Source organism: Falco cherrug, chromosome 9 (assembly GCF_023634085.1).
Source record: "Falco cherrug isolate bFalChe1 chromosome 9, bFalChe1.pri, whole genome shotgun sequence".
Classification (NCBI taxonomy): Eukaryota; Metazoa; Chordata; class Aves; order Falconiformes; family Falconidae; genus Falco; species Falco cherrug.
In genome coordinates this window covers 5163928-5189657 of record NC_073705.1, presented here as the reverse complement: position 1 = coordinate 5189657, position 25730 = coordinate 5163928, and the positions used below count along the sequence as shown (strand labels likewise).

The 25730-nt window shown below is 49.9% G+C and overlaps 1 protein-coding gene across 2 annotated transcripts in view; it reads left to right on the top strand.

Annotated features, from left to right (window-relative positions):
* Nucleotides 1-258: 258 nt before the first annotated feature.
* The window catches only part of MVB12B (multivesicular body subunit 12B), a 68911-nt gene continuing 43439 nt past the window's right edge, over nt 259-25730 (top strand). Inside the window, exons 1-7 of one of the 2 annotated variants that reach the window (XM_055719882.1) lie at nt 261-568; nt 6133-6250; nt 7318-7440; nt 13383-13490; nt 17560-17656; nt 20701-20830; nt 21145-21267. In XM_055719882.1, the coding sequence (XP_055575857.1) occupies nt 7330-7440; nt 13383-13490; nt 17560-17656; nt 20701-20830; nt 21145-21267 (569 nt within the window). In that variant the 5' untranslated portion in view covers nt 261-568; nt 6133-6250; nt 7318-7329. Of the gene's footprint in view, nt 569-6132; nt 6251-7317; nt 7441-13382; nt 13491-17559; nt 17657-20700; nt 20831-21144; nt 21268-25730 lie in introns of both variants that reach the window. The other variant, XM_055719881.1, reaches the window with a different exon arrangement.

Genomic DNA, 25730 nt, shown 5'->3' with positions numbered 1-25730 from the left:
CCTGCCAAAGGCTCAGGCAGACAGCTGGAGGCCGGGGCAGACCCCCACCCAGCAGGAGCTGGGGCGAAGTTTCTACCCAGGCAGAGGTCAGCAGGGGAATCGCCGGGTCTGGGTTTTTTTTCTGTGAAGTTTAATTTTCTGAGGCCGGGGCAGTGGCCCCGAGCACGCGGTGGGGCAGGACGCTTCGCGGTGGGTGCCGCCGGGGTCGCGGTGCCGCCGGGGCGGGGCGGGCTCTGGGCCCTGCGCACCGCGGACCGGCCGCGGGTGGGCGGGGGCCTGCGCAGCGGCGGCGGCGGCGGCGCGGGGAGCCCGAGCTGCGCTGTGCTGCTGCGGCCCCGGCCCCGCCGCTCCCCGGGCCCGGCACGGCGCGCTCCGCCGGGTAAGGCTCCGCGCGGGGCCGGGCCGCGGCCTGCACGCCGCTCCCCGCCCCGCTCCGCCCGGGCCCGCAGGCCGCTCCCCCGCTACCGCCGCTCCTCCCGCCGGGCCGCGCCGGCCTCGCCGGGCGATGAGGAGCTGCTTCTGCCTGCGACGGGGGAGTCGCGACCCGCCGCCCGCCGCACGGGCAACAGTTAAGTGTCCCCGAACCCGCCGCGGAACCCTTGGCGCAGCCGCGGCGCTCCCGGGCGGGGGGCCGGGCCCGGCGGGCGCTCGGGGCTGCGGCGGGGCGGTGCGAGAGTGGGCCCCCGGCGGCGGCCTCACACGGCCGAGGGGGGAGACGGGGGAGGCGGGCGGGCCGGGCCCCGCACCCGGCTCGGGGCGGCCGCAGGGCCCCGGCGTGCGGGCCAGGGCAAAGCCCTCCCGGGGCGCCCGGCTGCGCGCGGTGGAGGGCCGGGCGGGGGCCTGCGGGGCCGTGCGTCGCGGGGAGGCCGCGCCTTCGCAGTGCTGCGCGCCGAGGGGGACCGCTGGGCTCCGCTGGGTGGGTGCCCGCCGTGGGGACGGCTTCGGTCTGGCGAAGCCCTGGTGACCTTGACCTGCTCGGGAGATTACTGCACGTTTTACTAGTGACTGGTTAGAGAGGGTAACAAAACCCCGGTGTTTCACATGGTCTCTTGCTGCAGGGTTTCACAGCATGGGTTCAGCTGGTGCCCGTGTTTCTCGGCTGTTGCCAGGTTTCTGGGTATCTGGAGGCGGTAACGCAGGCACTCTCTTTGCAGCACGGGCCTGAGCGGTGGTTCTGAGCAGCCTGTGCCTTATGTACTCGTGCCTTGCGTTACCAAGGCTTGTGACCTTCTGCTGCGGTTTCTGGAGAGGTTCTCCGAGACCCACCAAGCTGAAGTATTTTCCGTGCTTTTTCTGAGCTGGGGTTCTCACAGCGTGGTGGTGGTACCACAAGCAGAGCCCTTCAGCTGAAGCAAGACAGGCTGGCCTTTAGCAGATGCTCAGCTGGTCAGGCTAAAACTTGGGTTTCTCCATCATGTGTTCTATTTTACCTGAGTTAGACCATGCTAACACATACCTTAGCAGAGCCCGCGCATCATGTGGCAGGTTGGCAGTGTCATCCCTGTAATGTTAACTGAGCTAGCCTTACCCACTAGATTTTCTCATCATGCTGGGACAAAGGCTTAGGCTGAGCTTCAGGAGGTGTGAAATAAAACAGACAACACTTCAGTCCTGTAGTCCATGCTGCTCTGACAAAGTGAATCCCAGGCTGAAGGGTTCCTGTAGACCCCTGGGACTCATTCATGCATGTGCCAAGATAGAAATAACACCTGAATGTCATTTAAATTTTGCTACCCAGGTGCAAGGTCATCTATGTATGGAAACCTATTTTGGTTTGAAATAGGACGTGCTAAAAAAATGTGTGTCCATAGTAAGAAGTGCTGTGAAGCAGTACAAGATCTCAGTTTTGCACGTTCTGTGATTTCAGTTCCTGTTTCCATCCAGTTTAGTCAAAAAATGTAGAGATTTTACAACTGATATGGGGCAGCTGTCTTGAAGATGAGAGCCTGGGTGCAAGGGGTGATTCCAGACATACCTTTCTTTGGGGTGAAATGCGAAACTGAAATTCTGTCTGCTTGTGATGGAGGCCTCCGGGGCCCTGACCCTGTGTCCTGCCACAGTCTCCTGTTTTTCTGATTGAAACTATGTCCCATTCCATCAACAGAAATAGAAAATTGGCCGGGGCTGTGTCCTGTTCCCGGATGCGGTGGGAGGACCGTGTGTGCAGAGGAGCGTGTCAGTGTAACTTCTAAGCAACCTGCGTTGTGCTAGCAGTACCTGCTGCTTTTTCAAAATGATAGAGCAGTAACTCGAGCATGTGAGCAAGGTTTTTAGTAACGTGCCTGCTTTGATTTGATAGGATTATTTCCTGCAGGGTGTAGGAACTCAGCGAGGCAGTTGATAATTTTTGTCCTGTTTTGCCTTAGCTCATACTTTACTGTCTGTGGGAAGAGCAAGTCAATATCAAAGTGCAGGGCTTGGAGAGAGAATGGTCTTATTGTTTCTTCCTTCAACTACAAGTCCTTTGCTATTTAACTTCAGAACTTGACCCGCTTTGCTGGCAGCATGATGCTTCTGTAGCAAATACATCATTGGGTCTGATGTGATCATGTACCCACCAGCCCTTGAACTTGCCTAACTTGTGGGAAAGGAGCACTGAGAGGGAAAAATGCTCTATGAACTCACAAGAATACATTAATTTCTGAAAATGTATTCCTTTGACCACACACACTGCTGGGCTTTGGCTGGGATGCATATATAGCAGTCACCTCAGTGGCACACTTGAAGCCGACAGTGAAGCCAGCAGAAAAGTATGCCTAGGGTAAACTAATAAAAGCAGACATGAGCTAGCAGGAAAATGGGTGGGAGCGAGTGAAAAGGACATAGACAATCCCGAGGATGCTGGGAGAAGGGGAGATGTGTGGGCTGCAAGATGGCACCCTCCGGAGTGATGGGTTGCCCTCAGCTTTGCCGTCTCCACAGGGTGTGAGGTTCATGGTGCTGAGGTAGCTGCCTGGAGCCACACTGCCAGTTGGCAGGTGGGCTTCGCACTGCCAGGGCAACACAGCCCCTGTGTTAGACATCTCCTAGGAAGCAGACCTGGGGTGTGTGTTGAGAGTAGGTACTTTGCAGCAGGAGGACCCAGAGCGGAGCACCAGTGAGTGTTGTGTGATAATGGATCAAACTGAGACCCCAGCTGGGCTGTATGTGTGTGGCTTTCTGACTGCTGCCTGCATTTCCTCTGCTCATCTCCCCTGCCCGTTCCTGGTGGCATGCCCTGAAGGCTGGCAGCCTCTGCAGCCAGGGGTGGCAGGACAGGACAGAGTGCCACTTGCTCTGGTTTGTGTAAAAGGCCATCAGCCCCCTGGCCTCAAACTCCCCAGTGCAAAGACTTCTAGAATCCTGATCGGCAGCTCTGCCTGGAGCCTGCCTGCTGCAGGGCACCCCAACTCTAGTCACTGCTATCTCCTCTCTGGGCTGCAGCCCGCAGAGCCATCTCTGCTGGGCTGAAGGAGGGGGCCTTGCTGTGCCGCTGAGGGAGCGGGTTGGGGTCTGTGCTGTGCGCCTGCAGAGGTACCTGGTGGGGTCGGCCAGGCCATGCCTGGACTGGTACCACACAGAGCAAGTGGTCCCCCAAACCCTGGGCAGGAGGGAGCAAAGGTGGTAAAGCAGGGCCTTGGCTGAGATAGGGGAGAAGGCTGTGGCAGAGGCTGGCAGAGTCCCTGAAGGCCTCTCCTGCAGCTCCAGGCATCAAGATGCCTGGGACACTCATCCCTCCTGCCTGGCAGCATGGCCAGTTCGAGGGGGTGGGAAGCATTTGGGATAAAGCCAGCAGCGTGGCAGCTGCGTGCCAGGAGCCTGTTTTCTGTGTCTTGTCCTGCAGCCATCCCATCCCGCTCTGCCGTGCGCTGCTCGGGACTGGTGCTGGCAGGATGCATGGTGACTTTCTCTGGTGGAGGCACGTCCTCTCCCTGCTGGCTTTGTCCTTCTCCCCGCTGGCTTTGTCTGAGCGGGCCCATGGGGTTCTGAAGCTTCTTCCTGCCCCGGGGCCGCATCCGGCTTCCCTTAGCAGCCCGGGCATGCTGGGGGCTGGATGTGGCCCTGCAGTTGAGAATGGCCTCCAGGGAGCATGCTCCTAGCTAATGGGAAAAAATGTTCTTCTAACTTTTTTGGGCTGTTCCCAGAATAAACCTGCAGTGGGTGGAGCGGCACAGGCCCTTCGGCAGGGCTCGGCAAACACAGTTTAGCACAGGATGGTGAAAGGCCATCTCCTGGTCAGCTGGTTTGAGTTCTCAGCCACCATGATGTTAGGTGGGCATGTAGGTGAAACTCAAGTTGTTTAAAGAGAATCTAATTAAAATAACAAGCTGTCTAATAGGAGTATTTATAGAATCCTGCTCCTTAATTTAATCTGTTCTTTCACTGTTTGTTTTTTTATTTTTTAAGTTCAAAGGCACAATAGAAAAAACCAAACTTTGCAGACACCCTGGGGGAGAAGTGCAATGTAACTAATCATCTGTATGATTGCCCAGCCAGAGACTCCCCTCTGACCTGCGCAGAGTTCACAAAAATATTTATCTGAGTGTGCAAACGAATTGCTGCTGCTCCATATCTGTTCCAGATGCATCCTCAGTGCCATCCGCACAGCAGGAAGCTGCCCTGAGTGGCTGGTCTGGCACGACAGAGCCTTGCCATGCTGTGGTGGCCAGGCACAGGCTGACCCAAGCCTTCCCACTGTGGAACAGGGTGCACCATGCGGATCAGAGACCCAGAGTTTGTTTTCTGGATTGATGTGCCGCCTGCCCACTGATCCCTGCTGGCTGCAGGCACAGGCTGTGCTCCGAGGGTCTGGCTGAGGAAGGTGCCAGGCTTACTGGGCACTCTGCGGTGATGGCGGGCGCAGGGAGCTCAGCTTGGTCCTGGCTGTAGTGGGGTGCTGCTCTGGGCCCTGCGCCGGTGCTGCATCATATCTCACCCCGTGGCTTCCGCCTCCCGCCCTCTCCAGGCGGAAAACCCTGTTCTCCGTGCTTAGCCGCCACCACCGCCATAGAGGGGCTTTGTGTGAGCCAGCACAAAGTGAAGACTGATGCTGTTTCCCCTCCCCCTGCTGCGCTGAGAGGGACTGCAAACGGCTCCGACGACAAAGGTGCCCTTTTTCCTCCCGCTGAGGATGGGGTGCCGCCAGGGTGAGGGGTCTGCCTAGAGGCACCCACCCCTCTCCTCTCCTGCAGTGGTGCGGGGGACCCCCAGGGACCTGTCCTCAGCCTCTCCCAGGCTGACCCTGCTGCTGGGGTTCCTGCCGGGGCAGCTAGGCCCCCCTGCAACAGCTTCCAGTGTGGGTCCCTAGCCCCGTCATTGCTGCCGAGGAGGAGGAGGGAGCGCCAGGGGCTTCCTGCCCGCCTGGGCTCTCCCAGGGCCTGAGAGGGCACAGCCCCTCTGCTTCCCCTCCTGAGGTGAGGTGTCAGTACTGTTCCAGCTGACCCAGCTCCCCCACCTCTGTGGAGCAAACCAGTTCTTCGTCGGGGCAGGTTTGGTGGAGGCCAGAGGCGCTGGGGGAGCAGATCTGCTTCCCCACGGTGCAGCTGCAGCCTTGCTGGGACCTGCCGCGCAGTGTTTTTTAGCGTGCTGGGGATTATCATCACTTACCTGGATTTGAGTTCAAAATGGCCTAAGAGAAGCTCATATCAGTTTTCATTATCGTCCAGCTCCTCCCAATGTGTAATAACAAGTCATCATGTTATTGAGAGTGACTTGGAAAGGTTTCAGAAAACGTGCGTCTGTATGAAGAACAGATTGTAAGTTCTTTGTTAAATTCACATTATTTTTGCTTGGTACTGCACGTTTAGGCAATGGGTTCTGGATTATTTGGGAGGCATCTGGATGAGCTGGTAGAGCAGTGCAGGCAGGGGCGCGGGGTCTGTCTGGGCTGTGCCGGGTGCCACCAGTGTTCCTGCAGCAGGGTCCTGAGAACAGTGAGCCCCTATGGCTCAGGGTGCACTTCTAGTTGTGCTTTGGAGGCTTAGACTGCATAGGAAGCAAAGTGGGTCTGGATGCTTGTCTAGGTACCAAAGCAGAGCTCTCCTGGGTTTGGCTCATCATCAATAGTGTTTTCACCATTACTGATTGCTATTTTCTGTTCTGGACTCCTCAGGTAGTCTGGCTGTTCATGTGACATTATTATTATTTACATAGGGCCCAGACTTGCTCTTTCTTGTTGCCTGCAGCACGGTGTTTGTTCAGACTGGGCATTGTGAAGTGTAAACCCAGGTCCCACTGGCACCAGCACTCACCTCTGCCTTTTCTAGAAGCAGTAAGTAACCAGCCATCTACATGGCCTAGAAATGCTGGGGTTTAATTGCTCTGAGGAGGGAATTGAATTAGGTAGCTCTGGTTCACGGCTTGTCTGGCTGCTCAGCAGTGATGCTTGTTTACACAGAGCACTGCCCTTTTATCTCTGGGTTCGTGGGGGGTGGTTTCCTGGGGCATTCCTGCCTGAAAGCCAGAGAAGACTTGCCCTGACTGGCTGCCTCTGCAGGAGATCACGTGCTGAGGCAGTGCACCTTTCCTCCTCCTCCTCCTCAGCGAGTTGTTTCAGCAGCTCTCTTGTCCTTTCCTCGTGCTTCCTGCAACAGCATCTCTCCGGAATTGGTTGGTCTTACCCGCTTCTATCCCCCTCCGCATATCTCCCTCCCATGAAGTACTCAGTGATGTCTCCCCTCGCCTGGAAGATGCTCAGGCCCTCACCAAGGCCTCTGTCTGCTTTGCATCAGACCATCCTGTGCTGCTTCATCTGTGTTCCCCTGGTGTTGAGGCTCTCTGCAGCAAGCGTGATTTTGCATACAGCGCCAGATACATCTGTGCTGCTACATGAAAATGGTTTGGTTCAGGAGGGTGCAATGGGACCGAAGACTTGTAGGGGAACCCCCCCCATGTGTCTAACACCCATAGTGGATGGGGAACCTCCCAGTGAAGCCATTAGGAGCAGATTTCTTTCTGTTTAAAATGACAGAGCTGCTTCAACCAGCCTGACTCAGGGATGAAATTTGCTCTCTGGGAGGGAAGGGAATTGAGCTTGGGTTTTCCCATCATTGCTAGATGGAGACCAGCCCATGCTGAGTATCCTAGAAACAACAAAATTAATCTCAGAAGAGGCTGCTGGCCCAAATTCCAAGCCTGTTGGGCATTGCACAAATGTACCCTCTTATCAAAAGCAAATGAAACTGCAGAAGGTGTGTCTGGCCTAATACTGTGTTTAACTTGGTAGTCTGTGGTGTGTCAGCACAGGCACTGTGGCATGCATGCAGACTCTGGGTGCTCTCTGTCTTCTGCTGGTGGTGTGCTGCCGAGCAGCCCTTTAATTCTGCTCCTTTCTTTCAGGATCAGTCCATAATGCCTGAAGTGCGAGACCTCTCAGATGCCTTGCCCGACTTGCCGATGGATCCCATCACGGGTGTTGGTGTGGTTGCATCCCGGAATCGAGCACCGACAGGTTATGACGTAGTAAGTAGAGCTATTTCAGCTGCTGTTGCTAAAGCTTTGATTCTGCACTAATGAGGCTTTACTTTGCTGGGAACAGCATCTCTTCCAGAGGGCACTTGCCTTCAGATGTGTGCTTTAAGAAGCAATTTGATATCCAGCTGCCCACCACTCAGCCCACAGCACGTAGTGCTTTCCCTCAGTGGAGGTTTGTGGGTGCAATCGTGCTACTTCATCTGTGCCACTCCAGAGGAGCATAATTACCTGGGTGAGGGGTTTTCAGAAACAGCTGGCCACCATGGCATGCAAATTTAATAATCCTAGTAACATTCATCCTGAAGGAGTCCTAAGTATTGCACAAATTATATCTCTGAATAAATGGATCCCGCATCAGCTGTTTAATCCCACATATCAGCACTGCACAGTAATGATGAGAAGCTCCAGAATGGAAAGCAAAGAGTTTTGCAAGGATGATTTTGATGGACAGAATGCAGACCTCTAAACTAAACTTTGGCAGGAGGCTGAGCAGCAGGAAAAGGCAGCTGGATACAGCAGAGGTGAATATGAGTGTGTAGAGGGAGGTCACTGTTCAGCAGCTGCTTGTGCCTTGGCTTAGTTGCTGTGTAACCAACAGCATGACTTTTCTCCCCATGGATTAGTGTCCCAAACAGTGAAATAACATAAAGTACTGACCTTGCAGAGCTCTTTATGGAAAGATTTAGGCCCTAGTCACCTTTCCATGTACGTGCTTCAACTGTGCTACATCACACCTTGGGTTTCCAGAGTTGCACAGCTTGTGTGGTCAGGAGTGGAAACCAGTTGACTTGAGGCTTTGCTTACACCTTTTCAGCTCTGATCCGCTGCATACCCTGTTCAGTGTGAAGGCTTCAGGTTGAAGTAAGGACATGAGGGAGGGAATTGTGAAAAGGTTCCTCAAAGACCTGGAAAGCTTTTGCATTCACTGCATTTTTCTGAGGGCTCATTCCCTGTGTGAGCCAGGCTGTGTAATTAGCTGCTTGCCCTGATAAAGGAGCACGGGACAATGTGAGAGTTGTGGTAACAGAATTGTATTCTGGCTAAATGACTGGGCAGAGAGAGTGCTCACCCTAGATAGCCTGTCTGTGGTTTAACAGGGAGCTTTGCTGCTAACGCAGTTTAAACAAGATAAAAGAGTCTTCCTGTGGCTTAATCCAATTATGATGGTGTTGTAATAATGCTTGTGAATGTGGGTCACTCTCTTCTAGGGGGCACAGAGGAGGCTGCCTTTCCTCTGGTTCTTCTGCCTTCCTCTCTGTTTACAAGGAGCTCTTCTCTGACCCTGGGGCCAGCAGTCCCTGCTGCCAGGCTATGGGGCAGTGCCTGCTGTCTGCAGTTGTCCTGCCCTAAGCGTGGCTTCCACGCAGCTCCTGCTTCAGCCTTATGTATGGCAGATCAGCGGTCCGGCTCGGTGCCGGGGTGCTGCAAGCCACAGTCTGTGGCCTTTCCGCTGCACAGCACCTGCTGCGATGAGGCCACTCTGGGTGCCACCTTCATGTGACAGGATGTCCTGGTACTTAAACCTATGGGGCCGTGGCACATAGGGATGTGCTTTTCTTGTCTGAATGTCTGGGAAGGTGGCTCCTCTGCGTGAGTCAGGACTCTGGAGCAGTGTGTGGTATGTGGGGTTGCCACTTCCCCATGACCTCTCTGGGACCCACTGAACTATCTGAAGGCATGAAGCAGAGCATGCAGAAGTGCACTTCTCAGTGCAGCAGGGAGAGTCATGTTCCGAGACGTGGGCAACGTGCAGAGTTGGGCGGTCTCAGGCTCTGTGTTTCTCCAGATATGCAATTTCCCTAATAAGACACCAATAGGTGATTGTTGCTTCAGGGTGTAAAGCCTTGATGAAGGCAGCTGTGACAGCTCCATCCTAGGAGTGTACTCCCTAAAGCCCTAATAGTTAAAGAGATTTGGATTGCACCCTGAAAAGGAGAACCGCTTACATCTTTTGGGAAGCGCTAACACTGGTTTATCTTGGGATGTTGTAGTCCCCTGGTCGCTTTGCCTTTTGCTACAGCATCCTGCAGCATTCAGTTCCTCAGGTGGATTCACAGTTGCATGGGAAACTATTTCCTCATGTTAGTGATGAATTTGACATTGTGTAGTTTTCACTGGTGGTTTTGAGTTATGTGACTGTGCAGTACCCAGTTCTCTCTCTCTGAGACAGCTATGTTACAGGCTTTACCTAGTTTCCCTTTCATTTGTGTCCTTTCTCCCATAAACAACCATTGCCATATTCTTTTCCTTCCTTTTCCCTTTGCTCCTTTTTAAAACAAAACAAGCAGAGGCATAGGTGCTTTCAGCCCAGGTGTAAGTTAAAAGCCCAGGGGATGTCCTGGTCCGTTTTCCAGGTTTGCATGGAGCCCTCTGGGTTCAGCACACCCCCCGGCTGGAGGTGACACTGCAGCAGAGCCTGTGATACCAGAACTGGGGGAATGCTGGTGAATGGGCCAGAGGTCTCTTACCCTCAGTAATTTTTTAATTACTCGGAAATCTCCATTGCCTTTGTGTCTGCCTAGAAAACAGCTACTGATGCTTGTAATGACTAGCCAGGTCTATTTAACAGCTGAAGGACCAAAGATTTACGTTGTCAGAATGTACATAGTGCATCTGAACTTAGATTCCTGAAAATCTGCCCAAACTGGCAAGACTGAGTGTCTGGGTGGGGAGGAGGGGGAGGAGAGGTGGGAGGCTGGGAGCCTGGGGGTGGAGAGGTGTGGTTCCCAGCAGCCACCTTCCTTGCTGCGGGCTGGACGCCAGCTCCACAGTGGGGTTTGCTCTGGGGTGGGAACCTGAGCAGGCTGCTAACCTGTGGCTGTGCTGGAGCAGGGGCGGCCCTGCACCCACTGGTGGGGCAGGCAGTTTGGTGGGCCTGTTTGCCAAAGGCCTGCCCAGTGGTAGCAGTAACTCCATACTGACTGCTGGGCAGCAGGTAGAGCAACCAGCACTTGGAGGGGTTGGCTGGGGAACACCTTCCACACTGGGTGTCACTCCATCAAGTCAGTCTGTTTTGTAACACATGCTTGAGGAGTGTCTTCCCCCAGCTCTGTGAGAAGGACCGTTCTTTGTGCCTGGAGTGTCGTGTCCTCAGTCCTGCATGTTCCGCACCTCTTAGCTAAGCAGAGGACAGGGTGAGCTGGGGCTGCACAGTGCCCATCCTGCTGGGCAGGTCTGCCTGGGCCTCTCCAGTCATCTCCCTTCCCATGTTGCCCCACTGAGGGTACACTGCCATCGTGAAGCAGCGCGGCTCAGGCAGAGCTCTGCTTCAAGAGGTGGTGGGGATCCTCCTTGCCTGCAGGAGCCCAGCAGATGATGTAAGAAGATTCCTGTTTATATTGCTCTGTTTTCTTTCCCCATAGGTTTTCTGACAAGTTAATGCATGCTTGCATTCTGCAGGCTTGGAAAAAGTCTTCAGCAGGATGATGCGGAGGCAGAGCGCTCAGGGTTAATTGTTTGGGATGTTGCCTGTGACTGTTACATTTTGACAGAAGCAGAAATGGTTTTGCCATCATTCCTGTGGGGCCCTGGGGCTGACTAGCTCTCACCCCCAGCTGCTTTTTGCTCTGCTGCTGGTGTCCTCCTGCAAGGCTCCACAGGTGGCACGGCAGGCACAGCCTGCCTGGTGCTGCCGGGGCAGGCAGCCGTGCAGCCTCTGGCAGCTCAGCTGGGTGGAGGAGCATCAGAGGGGCCCGAGCGGCTGCTCAGCAGGGACCCTGTCCCCAAGAGGCAGTGCTGTGGGCCAGGCCTGGCACTGCTGGCTCCCAGGAGGCAAGGGCCCGGTCCCACCGCCAGCTGCCGGTGCTGCGTGGTGCCCAGGCTGCCCGGCCGTCAGGCGGGGGAGTGCGAGGTCAGCCAGTGCTGCTGTGCCTGGCAGGAGGGGGGTCAGCGCCCTGCCCCGTGGCTCCCTGCAGAACCAGCTTGGATCTTTCTAGTAGATATTTGATGGGTTAGAGCGACAAGGTTGCTGCTGGAAGGGGCTGTGGTGTGGGTCAGAGGTTTGGGTGTTTTTTATCACCAAGTTGCAGTGTAACAGTGCCAGGCTTCTCCAGAGGGGCAGCAGTGCCAGCCCGCCAGTGCAGGGGCCCATCAGGGCTCTCAGCCAGCTGTGCCCTGGGCAGTGAGTTGTAGAGACTGGTATCAACTGAAGTGATGTACTTCCACCTCAAAAATTGTTTGGTATCGTTGTAGGCAATGTGAAGTCCCTAAAGCTTACAGAGGTCTGACAAAAAACACGTTTGACAGCAACTTGTATAGCACCGGTTTTACAGTTGCAGGCTGGGTCTTTTGCTGCCTGTTTTGAGCATCTTTAATGTGGGAAACAAACTGGCTGACACAAGAAAAACTGCAACCAAACTCGAACCATATTAATTAACAGAATGTATAAATCTGGTTGTAGTCCCTCAAACCATTTCTAACAAGGGCTGGGGTTAAAGCTACATTTCTCTATATGCCAACAGTTTTTCTAAGCTGTCTGTTTTCTTTTTTTTTTTTATTTCTTTTCACCAGGACTGACTTTCCCACAGGGGAGGGAGGTGCATGTGGATTTTATATATTCCCAAACTAGCACTTTAGGAAAGAGTTGAAATCAAGGAATAATAAACAAAAAAAATCCCACCAAAATCCTGTTCTGAAATTTTATTATTTACAAATGATGCATGTTTCTTTGCAGAAGCTGTGTGTGTTGTACAAGGGCTCGAGCTGAGCAGGCACTTGTGAACAGCAGTTGCCAAAATGTGAAGAGCAGCCAATGCACTTTGCTCCCTTTGAGCAGACAATAAACACGCTTTTTTTCTCCCGCACTTTGGGTAATTCGAGGGTCTTGTCAGCACACATCTCTTGCTTCCTGCACCCTGCGCAGAATCTCTGCTTGACAAAACATGGGTGCAAACAGTAACAACAAATGTCAGCTCTTTGTTATCAGGCTGCTCTGGGGCCAAGGTCTTAACTCAGTAAGATTAGACTTGGAAGAGCCACAGCGGAGCAGTTTGCCCCCATCTGAGAGGCATTAGGCAGAAGTTCAGCTGTGCCTCTGTGTATCTTCAGACCATGCGAAGAGTCTACTGTTGGGAGCTGTCAGTCAGGCATTAGTCTGGTGGGGTGATCTTACTTCTGCTACCCTTCTCTTTGCATTTGCCTTCTTGTCTCCTCTCTTAATTGACAACAAACCTTTTGGGGCAGGGGCTCTCAACAGCTTACGCCATGCAGGGTGAGTGCCTGGCTGCTGAAGGAGCAGAGCCCTTTCCCTGGGCATGGTGCTGCCTCATGCCCATTCCTTGAGTCAGCTCAAAGGCAAGATCTTTCCCTGCTTTTCTCTTCCTGCACATGCCTCTCGCTTTAGTGGAGGGCCTGGGGTCCATTTCCTTTGCCATGGACGCATGGTTACATTGGAGAGGGAAGTTTACAGAGTGCATCCTTGCATGTGGCACTGCTGCTAAAAGCCTTGAGTGACCAGGGCTTTCCCCAGCCTTCCTTCCAAAAAGGAAGCAGCTTTTTGGCCTGGCAGCCAGAATTCCTAGATGGCATTTCTGTGAAAATAATACTGAGATTGGGCAGTTCATTTGCTTTTTCTACATGGACCCCTCCTCAGAGCTTGCCCTAGTGTGTAGGGCAGTAATGAGAGCCTAGATATGCTGACTTTCCTAAACTATTGTTTGGAGACCGTAACCAAAGTTGCTGTTTCCTCATTAGAATAGCTTTTGTCAGAGCATCTTTAATCAACAGACTCCCGAGAGACACTGGTTTTTAGAACTTCTTTTTATACCTCCTCTTGAAAGTTCTTTGCACTATACCTCGTGCAGAAACTAATGAGATGCTGTGAGAGTTCGGGCTACTGTTAATTAGAAGAGGTCTGAGGAAGAAGTACTGCACATATATTAACTTTATCTTGGCTCACATGTCTCCTCTCTCCCTCTGTCTCTTCTTTCTAGGTTGCACAAACAGCAGATGGCTTGGATGCTGACCTCTGGAAAGATGGCTTATTTAAATCCAAGGTCACACGATACCTGTGCTTCACAAGATCATTTTCAAAAGAAAATGTAAGTCCGTTTGCTGAGTGTCTGTATGATTTGCATCTGTGCCTGGTATGCTTTTACCCATAAGATGATTCATTTTATGGAGCCAATTATAATTCAAGCAGGCATTTCACGGAGTTTGGGTGAGCCAGGAGGCAAACTGCAATGGCAGGATATTTGCATTTTGTCTGTGTTCTTTGTTGGAAGAAATTGCTGGCAAAATCTGCAATAAAAGCAGCAAAAAAGGGAATGCTTGCATTTCAGCAACCCCGTCATGCTAGTGTTTCCTGCTGTAGCAGTGGGTGGTGCATGTTCATGATCCTGATGAATTTCTAATTACCTAGAGAAGCAAATGCTGCAGGTAGCGTTGATGAAGGAAATGTTAGTTTCTGAATCCAGGAGCATTATAGATATTTTCTTGTAGGATTAGCTTTTCTTTCTTTCTTGTTTTTCTTGCTGATTCTTGAAAATTTGCCCACGTTGTGCATATGTTACCGTATTCTTGTAATCTTCTAGTATGGCTATTAAGCACAAGTTAATATCTGATTAGTGGTAGTTGTCTGCCCGCATCTTCTGTGGAGGAGACAAGACCATGTGCAGTGAGAACCCGATGCCTTCTACTTTGTTTTTTGTTGAGGCTACTGTGAAAACTTCCTATTTTCTGGAGGAACTATTTAATTCTACAATGAATGCACTCCATCTAGTGGGTAATCCTGCTTTTTGTCATGTTTTAGATATTCACAGTGACTCAGTTGTCAGGGTATGGAGATAGCATTTTGTACTTGTGCTTTCACCAACGATGGGAACAGAAAAGCAACTGTGACTTCAGAGGCTGATTATGGGTCCTGACAGGAAAGCCGGGGACTGCCGGTTTCCAGCATTTGACCTTTATTCCATCCACTTCCCTGCCTGCCTGCCTGCAGATTAAAATAAAGCTCCAGAGCTATGGGAAATACTGCTTCCTGGGGTGGATGGACAAAAATTGTGCTTTTCATCCTGGAGTAACTGCAGTAACAGGAATTAATAGCCCCAGAATAGGCAGGGAGGGTATTAAACAGAAAGATTTGTGTTGATTTGAGTATTAAGTTTGTCTGTGGCTACCTGAAATGCAAGGTTGTCAGAAATAATTACAGTAGTAGCAATTGCTGGCTACCAGAGACAGTGTGAATACCCTCAGTCAGTGCCTGTTGGGCTTTCGGCATTAATCCTTTGCTCGGCATAGTTTGGGAATGCCTTCCTCATATTGATGAGTGAATTAAAGGGAGCGCTGGGGGGAGGACTGCCTGTCCCGGCTGCACAGCAGCCTGGTGTGTGAGGTGTGGCATGCGTCGCTGTGTCCCGTGTGTGGGTTGTCTCAAGCCCTGTGTTAGACCCCCAGGTGCTTCTGGCAGAGCTCCTGGGCAGCAGCCTGCAGGCGGTGCTGCCCGTGTTAGGGCGCTGGCATTGAGCCCGTGCTTCTGTGGCTCACCGTGGCTGTACGCGATGGGCAGCCAGAGCACCCTGTCTTCTCAGAGGGTGGATTTCCCAAAGCTGGCTGGTCCCCATCCTGAGCACATACTCTGCCCGTGCCAGGCAGAACGTGTGCTTGTGCTGCTTGAGGCAGTGGGCTTCACGTGTGTGAGGGGCCTTTTTGTGAGGCAGAGACCTGACCGATAGATGCTGGTGCCAGTCTGCCAGCCCCTGGGGAGCACACAGACCTGATCAGTGTTCCTGGTCCTCTGGGAAGACTGGAAGAGGGCTGATGGGCTGGGAGGAGGAGGAGACCAGTGGGGGAACAGCCTTTTCCTCTCCTACAGGGAGCAACATGCTTGTCCCCAGTTAGCCCAGCAAGAGGTTTCTCTCCTCTCTCTTTCTCTCCAGCCACACAGGGATGTGAATGCTGCCTGAGTGGGGACCTCAGAGGGTTAAAAAGCCTCAGTCCTCCCTAGTAGCCATGACCTAGAGCTCTCATCTGGGAGGCAGAGGTCCTGTTGCCTGGACATTGATGTGTTGCTATACTTTGGGTTGGAAGTTTTGCTGCTTTTGGGTTTAACAAAACACTGGGAACAGTTTGTCCCAAGGAACATGTTGTAGTTAGCAGAGTTAATGCACCTCAGATAGGTGATTTATAACAGAGATGGTCTGTAGCGTCTCTCTATCAGAATAATCATTCCCAACAGCTTACAATATTTGACAGATTATAAGGACGTTGCTGGTATTTGAGTGTCATGGTGAGGAGGTCCTGAATGGTGCTTCTCGCCAAAAAGGAGGCTTTGTGCCCTTTTCTCTTGTGTATGTGGCAGAGCATCAGTGCTGACTCCCCGTGTTTCAGCAGCTAACCAACTTATCAGAGGCATCTCTCCTACCTGTCTGCTGTTGATGTAGGAATGATTGTTGGTTCAGCTGAAAGTTGCACGCTGATGTAACACAGCCAGACAGTTTGGATAAATAAAACATGAAGGATGAATCGGCAGCGAGCACTTCCATCTACTATTTGCTGTGCCAGGACTACATTAACTGATACATTCAGGCTTTGCAGCATCCGGCATTGCTCACTCTGAGAAGCCCTGGCCAAAGTGGGGGCAGAGGCACATGGGGGCTGCCTGGCCTCAACCACTTTGCATGAGCAGAGGACATGTGCCATGTTTGTGTGGTGGGACAGGGCGCAGGCATGGTGGTCCTCCTGGTGAGGAGTTGGCCATGAAAAGCAGAACCTGCAAAAAATAAACTTGGATCTGATCTCCCCTTATTTCAGAGGCTGCAAATTTAAATACACTTTAAAATAGTTGAGAGTAATAGTCAGAGAGTAGAGGTTTGCCTGAAATACTCTGCCAGATAAAAACTACAGGAGGTACTTAGCAACCAGTAACAGTAAAACACACTGATGTGGTTTGATGGCTTAGGATGAAATTTTAATTGTTCTGTATTGCATTTCTGTTGATAAAGGCTGTGTAGTAACTAAAGTGTGGTTTTCTTCCATACGTGAATCCAGATTATTGGCAGCAATGCAGGCTTTAATGAGAACTGCAAAGAAAATCTGGTCTCTAAACAATTGTGGAGGCTGTCATTCTGAATTGTGTTTTGAGCTCTTCAAGCCTTGATTAATAGGATGAGGCATCAGTTCAGAATTCATATGGACTCCAAATGAAGTTCTTTGTTCCAAATGGCCTGTTCTTCTGCAGTGTGCCTGTGTTTGGAGCTAGAACCATGTCTATTCAGTACTAATTAGCTAATGCATGTAATAACTTGGCTGTGTCTGCATGAACCATCTTCCCTTAATGCTTTCTGCTGTTGCTGTCACAGAGATGTCGTGCTACTATTGTAGATGTAGAGTGTGTGAGAACTAAGGTGACCTGCTTAGTGGATGAGTTGGTGGAGGTAATACTTTGAACTGCTGTGTTTCCAAACGGAATAATTTGGTTGTGCTTCCAAGGATCCAGAAATATGGCAGTGGATGAGGCATAAGCATCTGTAAATGCTGAAAGCTGTCCGGTCTCCCAGTCAATCATCATGTAGTTCCTGCAGAGGAGACAGTTGCAAGTGTTGGCTTGGTACCTCCTTACCATTTTCAAAGTTGGTGGTTGTAGGGGAATTGTAGAGGAATGAAGCTGGGTTACTTAACATTGATAATAAACAGCTGTGGGCTGGCTTCAGGGGTGGTAGGTTGGCTGATGTGGATAAGGTGCAGCTGTGGCTGGTTCCTGCTAAGTGGTTAAATAGCTCTAAGGGGTATGGAAGAGGAGGACTGGATGAAGAGAGACCTGGAGGAAGCAGAGGGAGGAGAGAGCGCATGCCCTGGATGTAGGAGAGATGAGCAGGCAAGAAGCAGGGTGGACTGGCCAGAAGAGGATGAAGAAACAACACAGACAGTAGATGAACTTTTGAAACCTTGTGGGGGATTGGTGGCTGTGCCGGGGCAAGGTGCAGGAACTACTTATTGAAGTTAACCTGGGATGGGTTGGTAAAAGCCCTGTTGCAGCCGGCTAGTTTTGATAGTGCTGCGACTGGTGGTCAGATATGATGATAAGGTATCAGGGAGTTCAGCAGGTCATAAAAGCTGGGTTTACATTTTGTGACATTGTCATAGCTAACTGTTTCTTTTCTCTCTCCAAAGAGTCATTTAGGCAACGTCTTGGTTGATATGAAGCTCATTGATATCAAGGACACTTTACCCGTGGGCTTCATCCCCATCCAGGAGACCATTGATACACGTAAGTTGGTGTCTGTTCTTCAGTCCCATGCCTTGGGAGCAGCTGCTCCACGGTGCCGGTGTGGTTAGGCAGTGGAGTCCCAGGTAGTGGGATGCTCTCAGCACTGCTGCTTTCTGGGGTTACATGTGCATGTTTGGGGGCAGCTCTGGACTGCCATGAAACAGCCTTTGGTTTTCCTGTACTCTTTGGGCTTTTTAATACTGCTGCCTGATTGTTACCAACTTGCTGCCAGAGCAGCACAGATCTGGGGCAGGAGGCAATAGTTTATTTTTTTTCATTTTGCAAGGGGGGAGCAGAGCTGCGGGGCTGAGGGATGTTCACAAATGGGTACCGAAGGGTAGGGCATGTGCTCGTGGTGCTGGGTTCATGCACGCTGGCTTTACATCTCCCATCATGAACAAATGAAGGCCGGTGTCCTGGCAGGTAGTGCTGGGGATGGCACGGTATGTTTGTACTTGCTGAGAGAAGGCACAAGTGGAATGTCCAGGGAAAACACCATCCTTATTTCTGCATGGCAGAAATAGCTTTGCTGCAACTTTTAAGTTCCCGGTGTACTTGGATCCCCTGAGGCCCGTGGCAGTGGCAGCTGGAGCCATGTCTGGTCGCAGCGCTCTGCAGCAGGCATAAAGTGCTTTGGGCTCGCAGTGCGGAGGAGGCTGGGGATGAGCCCCGTGGGATCTGTGTGTGGAAGGGCTGCAGGACACCATGCACTGGTGCTGAGTGTATGCAAGGGCCTCAAGAGCAGGGCTGGTACCCATGCTCATCAGTAATTAAATCCAGCCTAGTTATGAGTAGAAAGGAGTTACATGAGCCTGCTTTGCAGGGAATAATTCATCCAGGTCTGCAACAGATGAGGATGGGTTTTCAGTCACTGCTGACCTGTTCTGATTTGAACCCGTGACCTAGAAGTGAAAGGCTCTGCAGCCTGTTTCTCATTCCTCTGGGTCACCTCCTTTCCCTGGTGAATTCCTGGGCACATTCCTGGGTGCAGCGGAGAGTCATTGGCTTATCCTACTCGCCCTTGGTAGTGCTGGACACTTACTGTGTGCTACTGTAATTTTTGTGAAAGTCCTGGTGGAAAGGTGGAAGGGGACTTCGTAATTAATTTAAAATGCATTGGATTGCAACCCATACAATCTTTAAAGCAGGGGCACTGTCTGTATTAATGAAGTGGTGCATATCCCTGCCTCCATTAGCATAAATGAACACATTTCGATTGACTGTTTATAATATGTTTACTTAAAATTAACTCTGGTTAAGCATGTGTAATTAATGAATCCAGCTCCTAAACCAGGTTTGCTACAGTCTGCAGACTCTAGCCAAGTGTGAAAGACCGAAGACAAAAGCAAATAGTCAGCTTTGTACTTACAGTGAAAGTCAAGTAAGAGGCACTGATTTTGTTCACAGTTAAATCTGTGGTGATACATGTTTCGGTGTTCATTTCTAAGTGACAACTGACTTGTGGTAAATATATTAAATGTTGTAGTACTCCTTACTAGGTTCTGAGAAAATTTTCATATGTGGAAGCCTTAAACTCTGGACTCCTAAAATCAGTTTTAGGCACCTCAAATAAAAACCCTAGTTTTCCATAGCAGGAGAAGACTAGACTTCAGGGATACAGGTATTTAACATCTCTAAAAAGCAGTGCTGTAACTGCAAAGCTGAGTGCACAGATGCTGTATTGTGACACACCTCGCACGGTCTGTACATTTATTGGTGCTGGTGTGACAGCAAATTTCAGAGGCTGAGATAGATTGCTTTCTCCAAGGTGCAGATTACAAAACAGGAGGAGCCTATAGAGACAGGGCTGTTTGCCATCTGTTGAAGTGAGAGCATATTTTTAAGCTGGAGGATATTTATTCATATTAAACTGAAGGGTTTTTATTTTGCAGACACTTGTTTGTAGCTGTTGGTTGTTTCCAGATTTTCGTTCAGTGTCTGCACTTTAGCTTTTCAGTTTATCAATAGACTTCTGTCATGTCTTTCAAGTGCCTGCATTCACAAATAGAAACCTCGCCTTGCTGACACTGAGACTTTGTGGACTCCTTAGGATGAGATAGAGCAATGGTTTCCAAGCACCACAAATCCGTGTCTGTACGCTAGTAGTACCCGTTGTCACAGGACTGATGTGTAACTGGGTGTGGATTATATCTTCGTGCAGACAGTGTGTATATACATGAATTCTTTATACAGATAAGTCTTAACTCTGACGGGCTTGAGTTTTTCTTGATAGATAACATGGAAACAAGTGAACTTGTTCTGCGATGCATAGCCAGGAAGGGGCTATGCAGCAGATTCATCTACCCTCTGTACGCAGGTCAGTGCAGCACAGTTGCCCCATAGGAGCTCCTAGCAATTACTACTTTGTAAATCTGGTTTATACCTACAATGATACCGGGGCAAACACTGTGGGGGTACCATTTCAGTGCTTGCTGACTGAGTCAGGAGAGGTCACTATCACTTATGGTGTGTGAGATTTGAGCAGGCAGCTTTTACTGTTAGCTGTGCTGCATGGCAGTCTGATTTTCTGCCTGCTCCTCCTCTCTGTTTGGTTGGCTGTTTGGAAGCGCTTGGCAGGACAAACTGACCAGTTGTGTCTGTGACTTCCAGGTATGTTCCTAGAGGAACATGCTTGTGGGAGGCTTATTTAGATACAACTACCAGGCCAGTAAGGCAAACACTACTCGGAAAGAGAAGGAGAATGTGAGAAGTGTGTGGAAGTAGAAAAATCACCTGCCATTTCGGTTCTGTGGTGCAGTACTCTGTGGCATACTTGATGCCTTATCTTCTCTGCAGAGGGTAGTAGGGAGTATTGGTTTATCGCAGTGCCTAATAACAAATCTCACACGGTATACAGAGAGCTTCTGATAGAAAATTTCTCCAGTCACTGAATGGCACTGCACTGTCTGGTTTGCTGACATATATCTGTTCTTTGGCTCCAGTTCCTGCCATAATTATCTGCCTAATATCTAGAGAGACAATAAATAACATTTATACCCTAATCTTGCATAAAAACCACCCTGTGTCCTGGGTTGTTTTTGCAGAAGAAATAGCTTTCAGAAAAAAGAGGCTGTGCATTAAATTCATCCCTCGAGATTCTACAGAGGCAGCGATCTGTGATATCCGAATCCTGGGCAGATCTAAACAAGCCCCTCCTCAGTACACGTTCATAGGGTAAGTACCCCTCACTCCAGAGGCTGTTGTCGTAACTTTAATTGTACCAAGGCTAAGCACCCTGTTTTCATATAATTACTAAGTAGTAGTTTGTAAGAGCTGAAGCTTGTCATTAGAAAAGTCTACATAAATACAAGCGTTGCTGAATTTGATGTAGGAATTAACTAACCCCTCTTTTTTTTTTTTTTTTTTTTTCTTCCCATTAGACTGGTTCTCACTAACCAAGGTGCTTGTGAAACATGTCAGTGCTTGATGCTTGTGCACATGTGCAGCATTTTCTTGCAACATTAATGTCTTCTGTGTTGATTGCACAGGGAGTTGAACAACATGGGCATTTGGTACCGGATGGGCAGAGTTCCACGCAACCATGAATCTTCACAGCCTGCAACTCCTCCTTCCCAAGTGCAGTCTTCGACACCAGCTCCTAACCTGCCAAGGTAAGTTTTCTGCTTTCCAGCCCCTATTGCTTGACGCTGCATGGTGTATTGTTACTAACCTTGCCTGGTGGAATCAAGACCAGGGTGCCATGTCAATATGAATGATTACGTGGTGTGATCTGATCATGAGGGAGGGTGTCGTTCTTCAAAGTATTTGCCTACTTGGAAGTTCTTTTGACTGTCTTTATACAAAGGCATACAGACGAAGAAGTCGGAAGAAAGAAAAAAGCCTGGAGAGGAAGGGAAATGGCAAACTACACCTTTTCTTTGCTTTAAACTATGCGGGATGTTGTAGTTTCCAAGTACACGTGGGTCACCCCTGGAGGGTGGGCCAGAACTGTAGTCAAGCTGATTACCAAAGGGAGGGAGAAGTGTTCATACAGATTTTAATGCATAGGGAGACAAATTTTGCTCATTATCTAGAATCAGTCCACTCATGGTTTGAAGTACTGGCCCTGTTTTTTCTTTTCTTGGACCCACATCCTGTGCTCCAGTCTAGCAGATGACGTTGAACATGCAGGGTAGACTGCTCATCCTGCAGTGACTGACAGGAGCAGCACTTCTGGGCAGGTGCTGGCATGGCGTCCATCCAGGTTGTTTTCCCTGTGTTACAGGCAATATTTGCGTGTGTATAAATGTATACACTTGTGTATATACTTGCATCTAACAGTATTGACAGCCTACTTGCTGGATTTCTCTGGACAAAACAGAGTGGTGTTAAGCAACAAACCAACCCAGACAGAGGTTAAACTGAGCTCTTTATACTCTTGGCATTTGCTATGAAAGCACAGCATCCAGGTGAGATGGGCTTCTACTGATGAGGCTCATCGACTGAACTCTGGGCTGGGCTATTGCCAGGGGACAGCATGTTCTCTGCTGGCTCCTTTGGGCTTTTGCTTAATTATGTGAACATGTATTTTTGGACTAGCCATTTGGTGTACTGCAGATACATTTACAGTATTACAATAACTGTTGAGAGCTAGTATTTTGAAGCAGATAGTGGAGGGGAATTCCAGAGGGATCGCTTTGTATACAAAGGTCACTGTGTCATAAGGGTGGAAAATGCTCATGTCTTTCAGAATCTTGATTTACAGGTCATTTCAGAGAGTGATGCTTTTGAACTGCTGTAAACTGTTCCCAAAAAAGCTATCTGATATATTTTTAAGGCAGGTGTGTACACTTGAGCCTTCACCCATGACCCAGACTTAAATCTACTGTCTTGCAGCAGCTCTTTGAGCTCTCCAAAGCGTTTGGGTGTTTCTTTCACTGAGAGTTTTGCTTAGTTGCCTGCCGTGCTGTGGCACACTGCTTGCTGTCCTGTACTGTCAGATGTGCTGCAGGCAGAGATGCTGTCTTGCCTCTCAAACAGAGATGGAGGCAAAAGAGATGAAAAGCCAACAGTCTTCTGGAGATTTACCTGTCCCACCGGGAGCTGATACGTTGTTTTGAAGCTCCACTGGACATAAGCTACATGCTAGCACAGGCTATGAGAGATCAAACAAAAAGATGTCTTGATTTTAGAGTACAGATCTTCATTTTCTCTCTGCAAGAAATTCCTGCCTGGGCAGATTTCCACAATAAAGAGAAAAAATTACCATAGCAAGAGAATGTCAATGGCAGCCCTTAATCACTAAGTGTGGAAGGGTCACTTTATGGCCGAGCAGGGAAGGCTGCAGAACAGTGTCAGCTATTGGGAACAGGGCCAAAATTAGAGCTCAGAGCATCAGCGACAGTCTGAAAAGAAGTGTTTACAAGGCTTATATATTTTATAACCTCTTGTTGTACAGTTTATGGTTTACAATGGCTGCAAGGAAATTGGATCAGTTTTGTTTTACTTGCCAAATAAAGCAAATGTCAAAATAGTCAATATAAAATGTATTCTAATTTGGCTGAGTTAAAACAGCCAGTATGCAGTGGAATAATTGAATGTTACATTAATGCCTCCTAGTAAAAACCACCTGTCTGTAGCCAGCTCTGCTCTCATGCCCTGTGCATGATTTACAGGTAACTTTTACACCAACAGCCTGATCATTCAAAGCATCTTTCATGTCTGTTTTTTTACTCTGTTTATTTATTATCCAATATATTTTTTAAGAAATAGAAATGTATATAAAAGTGCATCCTGCAAATATTTCATTATTACGGGGAACACGTACTACTTGGAAGCCTTTTCTAATACTTTATCAGCAATGTGCTAAGTTACTCAACACTTAATGTTTGTGAAAGATCATAGTCACAAGTAACCTCTTATTTTTACGTCACCACAGAGAGATGAGATTACACTGGTAGCCAGTTTGCTGTTCTGTTCCATGTGGATATATCCTGACGGGAACAGCAGTGAGTTATCCTGCCATGAGTGCTAGGAGAAAATCAGCAAGCAGTGCTGAATAGAGAGCACTACGGAGGTTCTGCTGTTAGGCTGGTCAGATATTTAAGCCATTCTCTTTAGTTGCTGTCTAGCATTATAAAATAATTTTTAATCAAGGGGGTGTGCTTGGGTGCCTCAAAAGTATTGCCAATGCTAGATATAAACTAAACTAGTAAGAGACACCAATGAGCTGCTGCACCACAAAACCTTCCTAAATGGAAGGACTTTTTGCTGTGGGAGATGTTTGTTTCTGTGCCAGCCATGTTTCCTCCTCTGATCCATGATATAAGTTACTGATGGCAGTGGATGGCGGCACATCAGAGTGTTGTCATGTGTCAGAGGTTTGACCTCCACAGCTTGCTGCTCGTCAGCAATGCTGCTTCCGCTGCTTGTGTCACGGGGTTACGGCTCGCAGTCAGAACTGCACAAGGGGAGGCTTTGTTTGATATTTGTGCTGGACTGCATATGTTATTTTTCAGCCATTTCTTCTCCTTGGTGTTTCCTACTACAGGCATCTGGCTTAATGGTCTCTTAACGGCAGCCCTCGCGCATCCCAGTGAGGATGGCATGCTGTGCTGTGGAGCACAATCATGCCATTGTGCAAGGCATCAAGCTGCTTTACTGTCTTTTCTCTCCAAATTCTGCGACAGCTTCTTGGCACTAATGGCAGCCTGGAGAAATGCACTTGCAGTTTCCCATCCTAGAAGGCTGCTACTAAAGAACTGCTTTTGTTGACTTGAGTCACCAGTGGGAGTTTAACGTAACTTTCCTCAGTACATCTACTTTGTGTTGAAGGCTTGCACTCCCTGGTGCTGTGACATTGCTTCAGGGAACAAGAAGGTAATCCTCCCCCCGAAGAAGTGCTGGTAACCGGTAACTCACCTGGCCCTTTGCACACTCTTGCTTCACCCAGCCGGCAGATTGGTGATTGCCAGTGCATGGGCTGGAGACTTCAAGAAAGGTACATGTCATGAGCATTTGAGCAGTGTCTTGGGGCTCAGCCCCTCCATACTGCAAGCTCTGTTGGAGTAGGCTGGAGTAGGACTTGTGTGTAATGTTCTTCTCTTTGCGAGTCCAGTTCCAGCTTTTGGGGAGCAAGTCCCTGACTTCTGTGCCAACCTCCAACCATTTTGCCTTGTAACTGCCTACACGGCAGCTCCCATTACATCCATGGTGCTTTGTGAGCCTTTGTGGCTTCTGTGGCTTGGGAGTGCGTTTTGCATCCCTTCCCAAGGTGCTGCTGAAGTCTCTGCCACCATCATTCAAACAGGCCTTTCACAATTTGTCAGCTGCAAGCAAGATGTCAGTCAGTGCTGCTGAAGTGTGTTTTACAGTGACAGACATAATTGCACTTAACTTTTTGCGTGGATGTTATCAATCTGTGATGGATACTTTGGGAAATGGAGCACTCTGATTGCACATGATGTGTCACAGGCGTTTAATCTTCCTTTCGGAGAGACTGGGATTCAGTCACAACTTTTACTTGTTGATGTCAGGTTTTGAAAATGTAGATTTGTGCTGACCCTGGGAATCGTTCAGTCATTTAGTTTGCAAGGCTGTCATCTGAAAGGTTAATCGTTTACCAGGGAGAAAGAAGATCTTGCAGCAATCCACTTGTATTCGTATCATGCATTAGTGTGCCTGGGTGCTCAGTGTTCAGGTTCAGAAGGGCAGAACTCCTCCGCTTGCTTTCGTGGGATGCCTGTGGCATGTCTTCATAGCTGTTCTAATTGAGAACCACAGAAGTAGGGCAGGGGAGAGGGCAAGCCAGTCCTGGGGCAGGGGGTAAGCCCAAGCTGCAAGTCTCGGTGGGGCTCACAGTGCCCACTGCCATCCAGGAGACAGAGCCATGAGTCAGTCAGTCGTGCTTTGGATTGACCAGAAAGGCATGTGAGTGAGCAAAACAGTGTTGGCCCTGAGTGCTGCAGCTCTGAGAGCATGTCTGGAGGTGACAGAGTTGTTGGGTTGCCTGGCCTGGCCAGGAGAGGCCAGCGGCATGGGAGCACGGTGGCTCAGGAGAGAGTTGCCGTCCCGATGGGATGGCAGTTGGGAGTACTGAGCGGGCTCCTACTGCATGGGACTCCTGGTGCAGTCA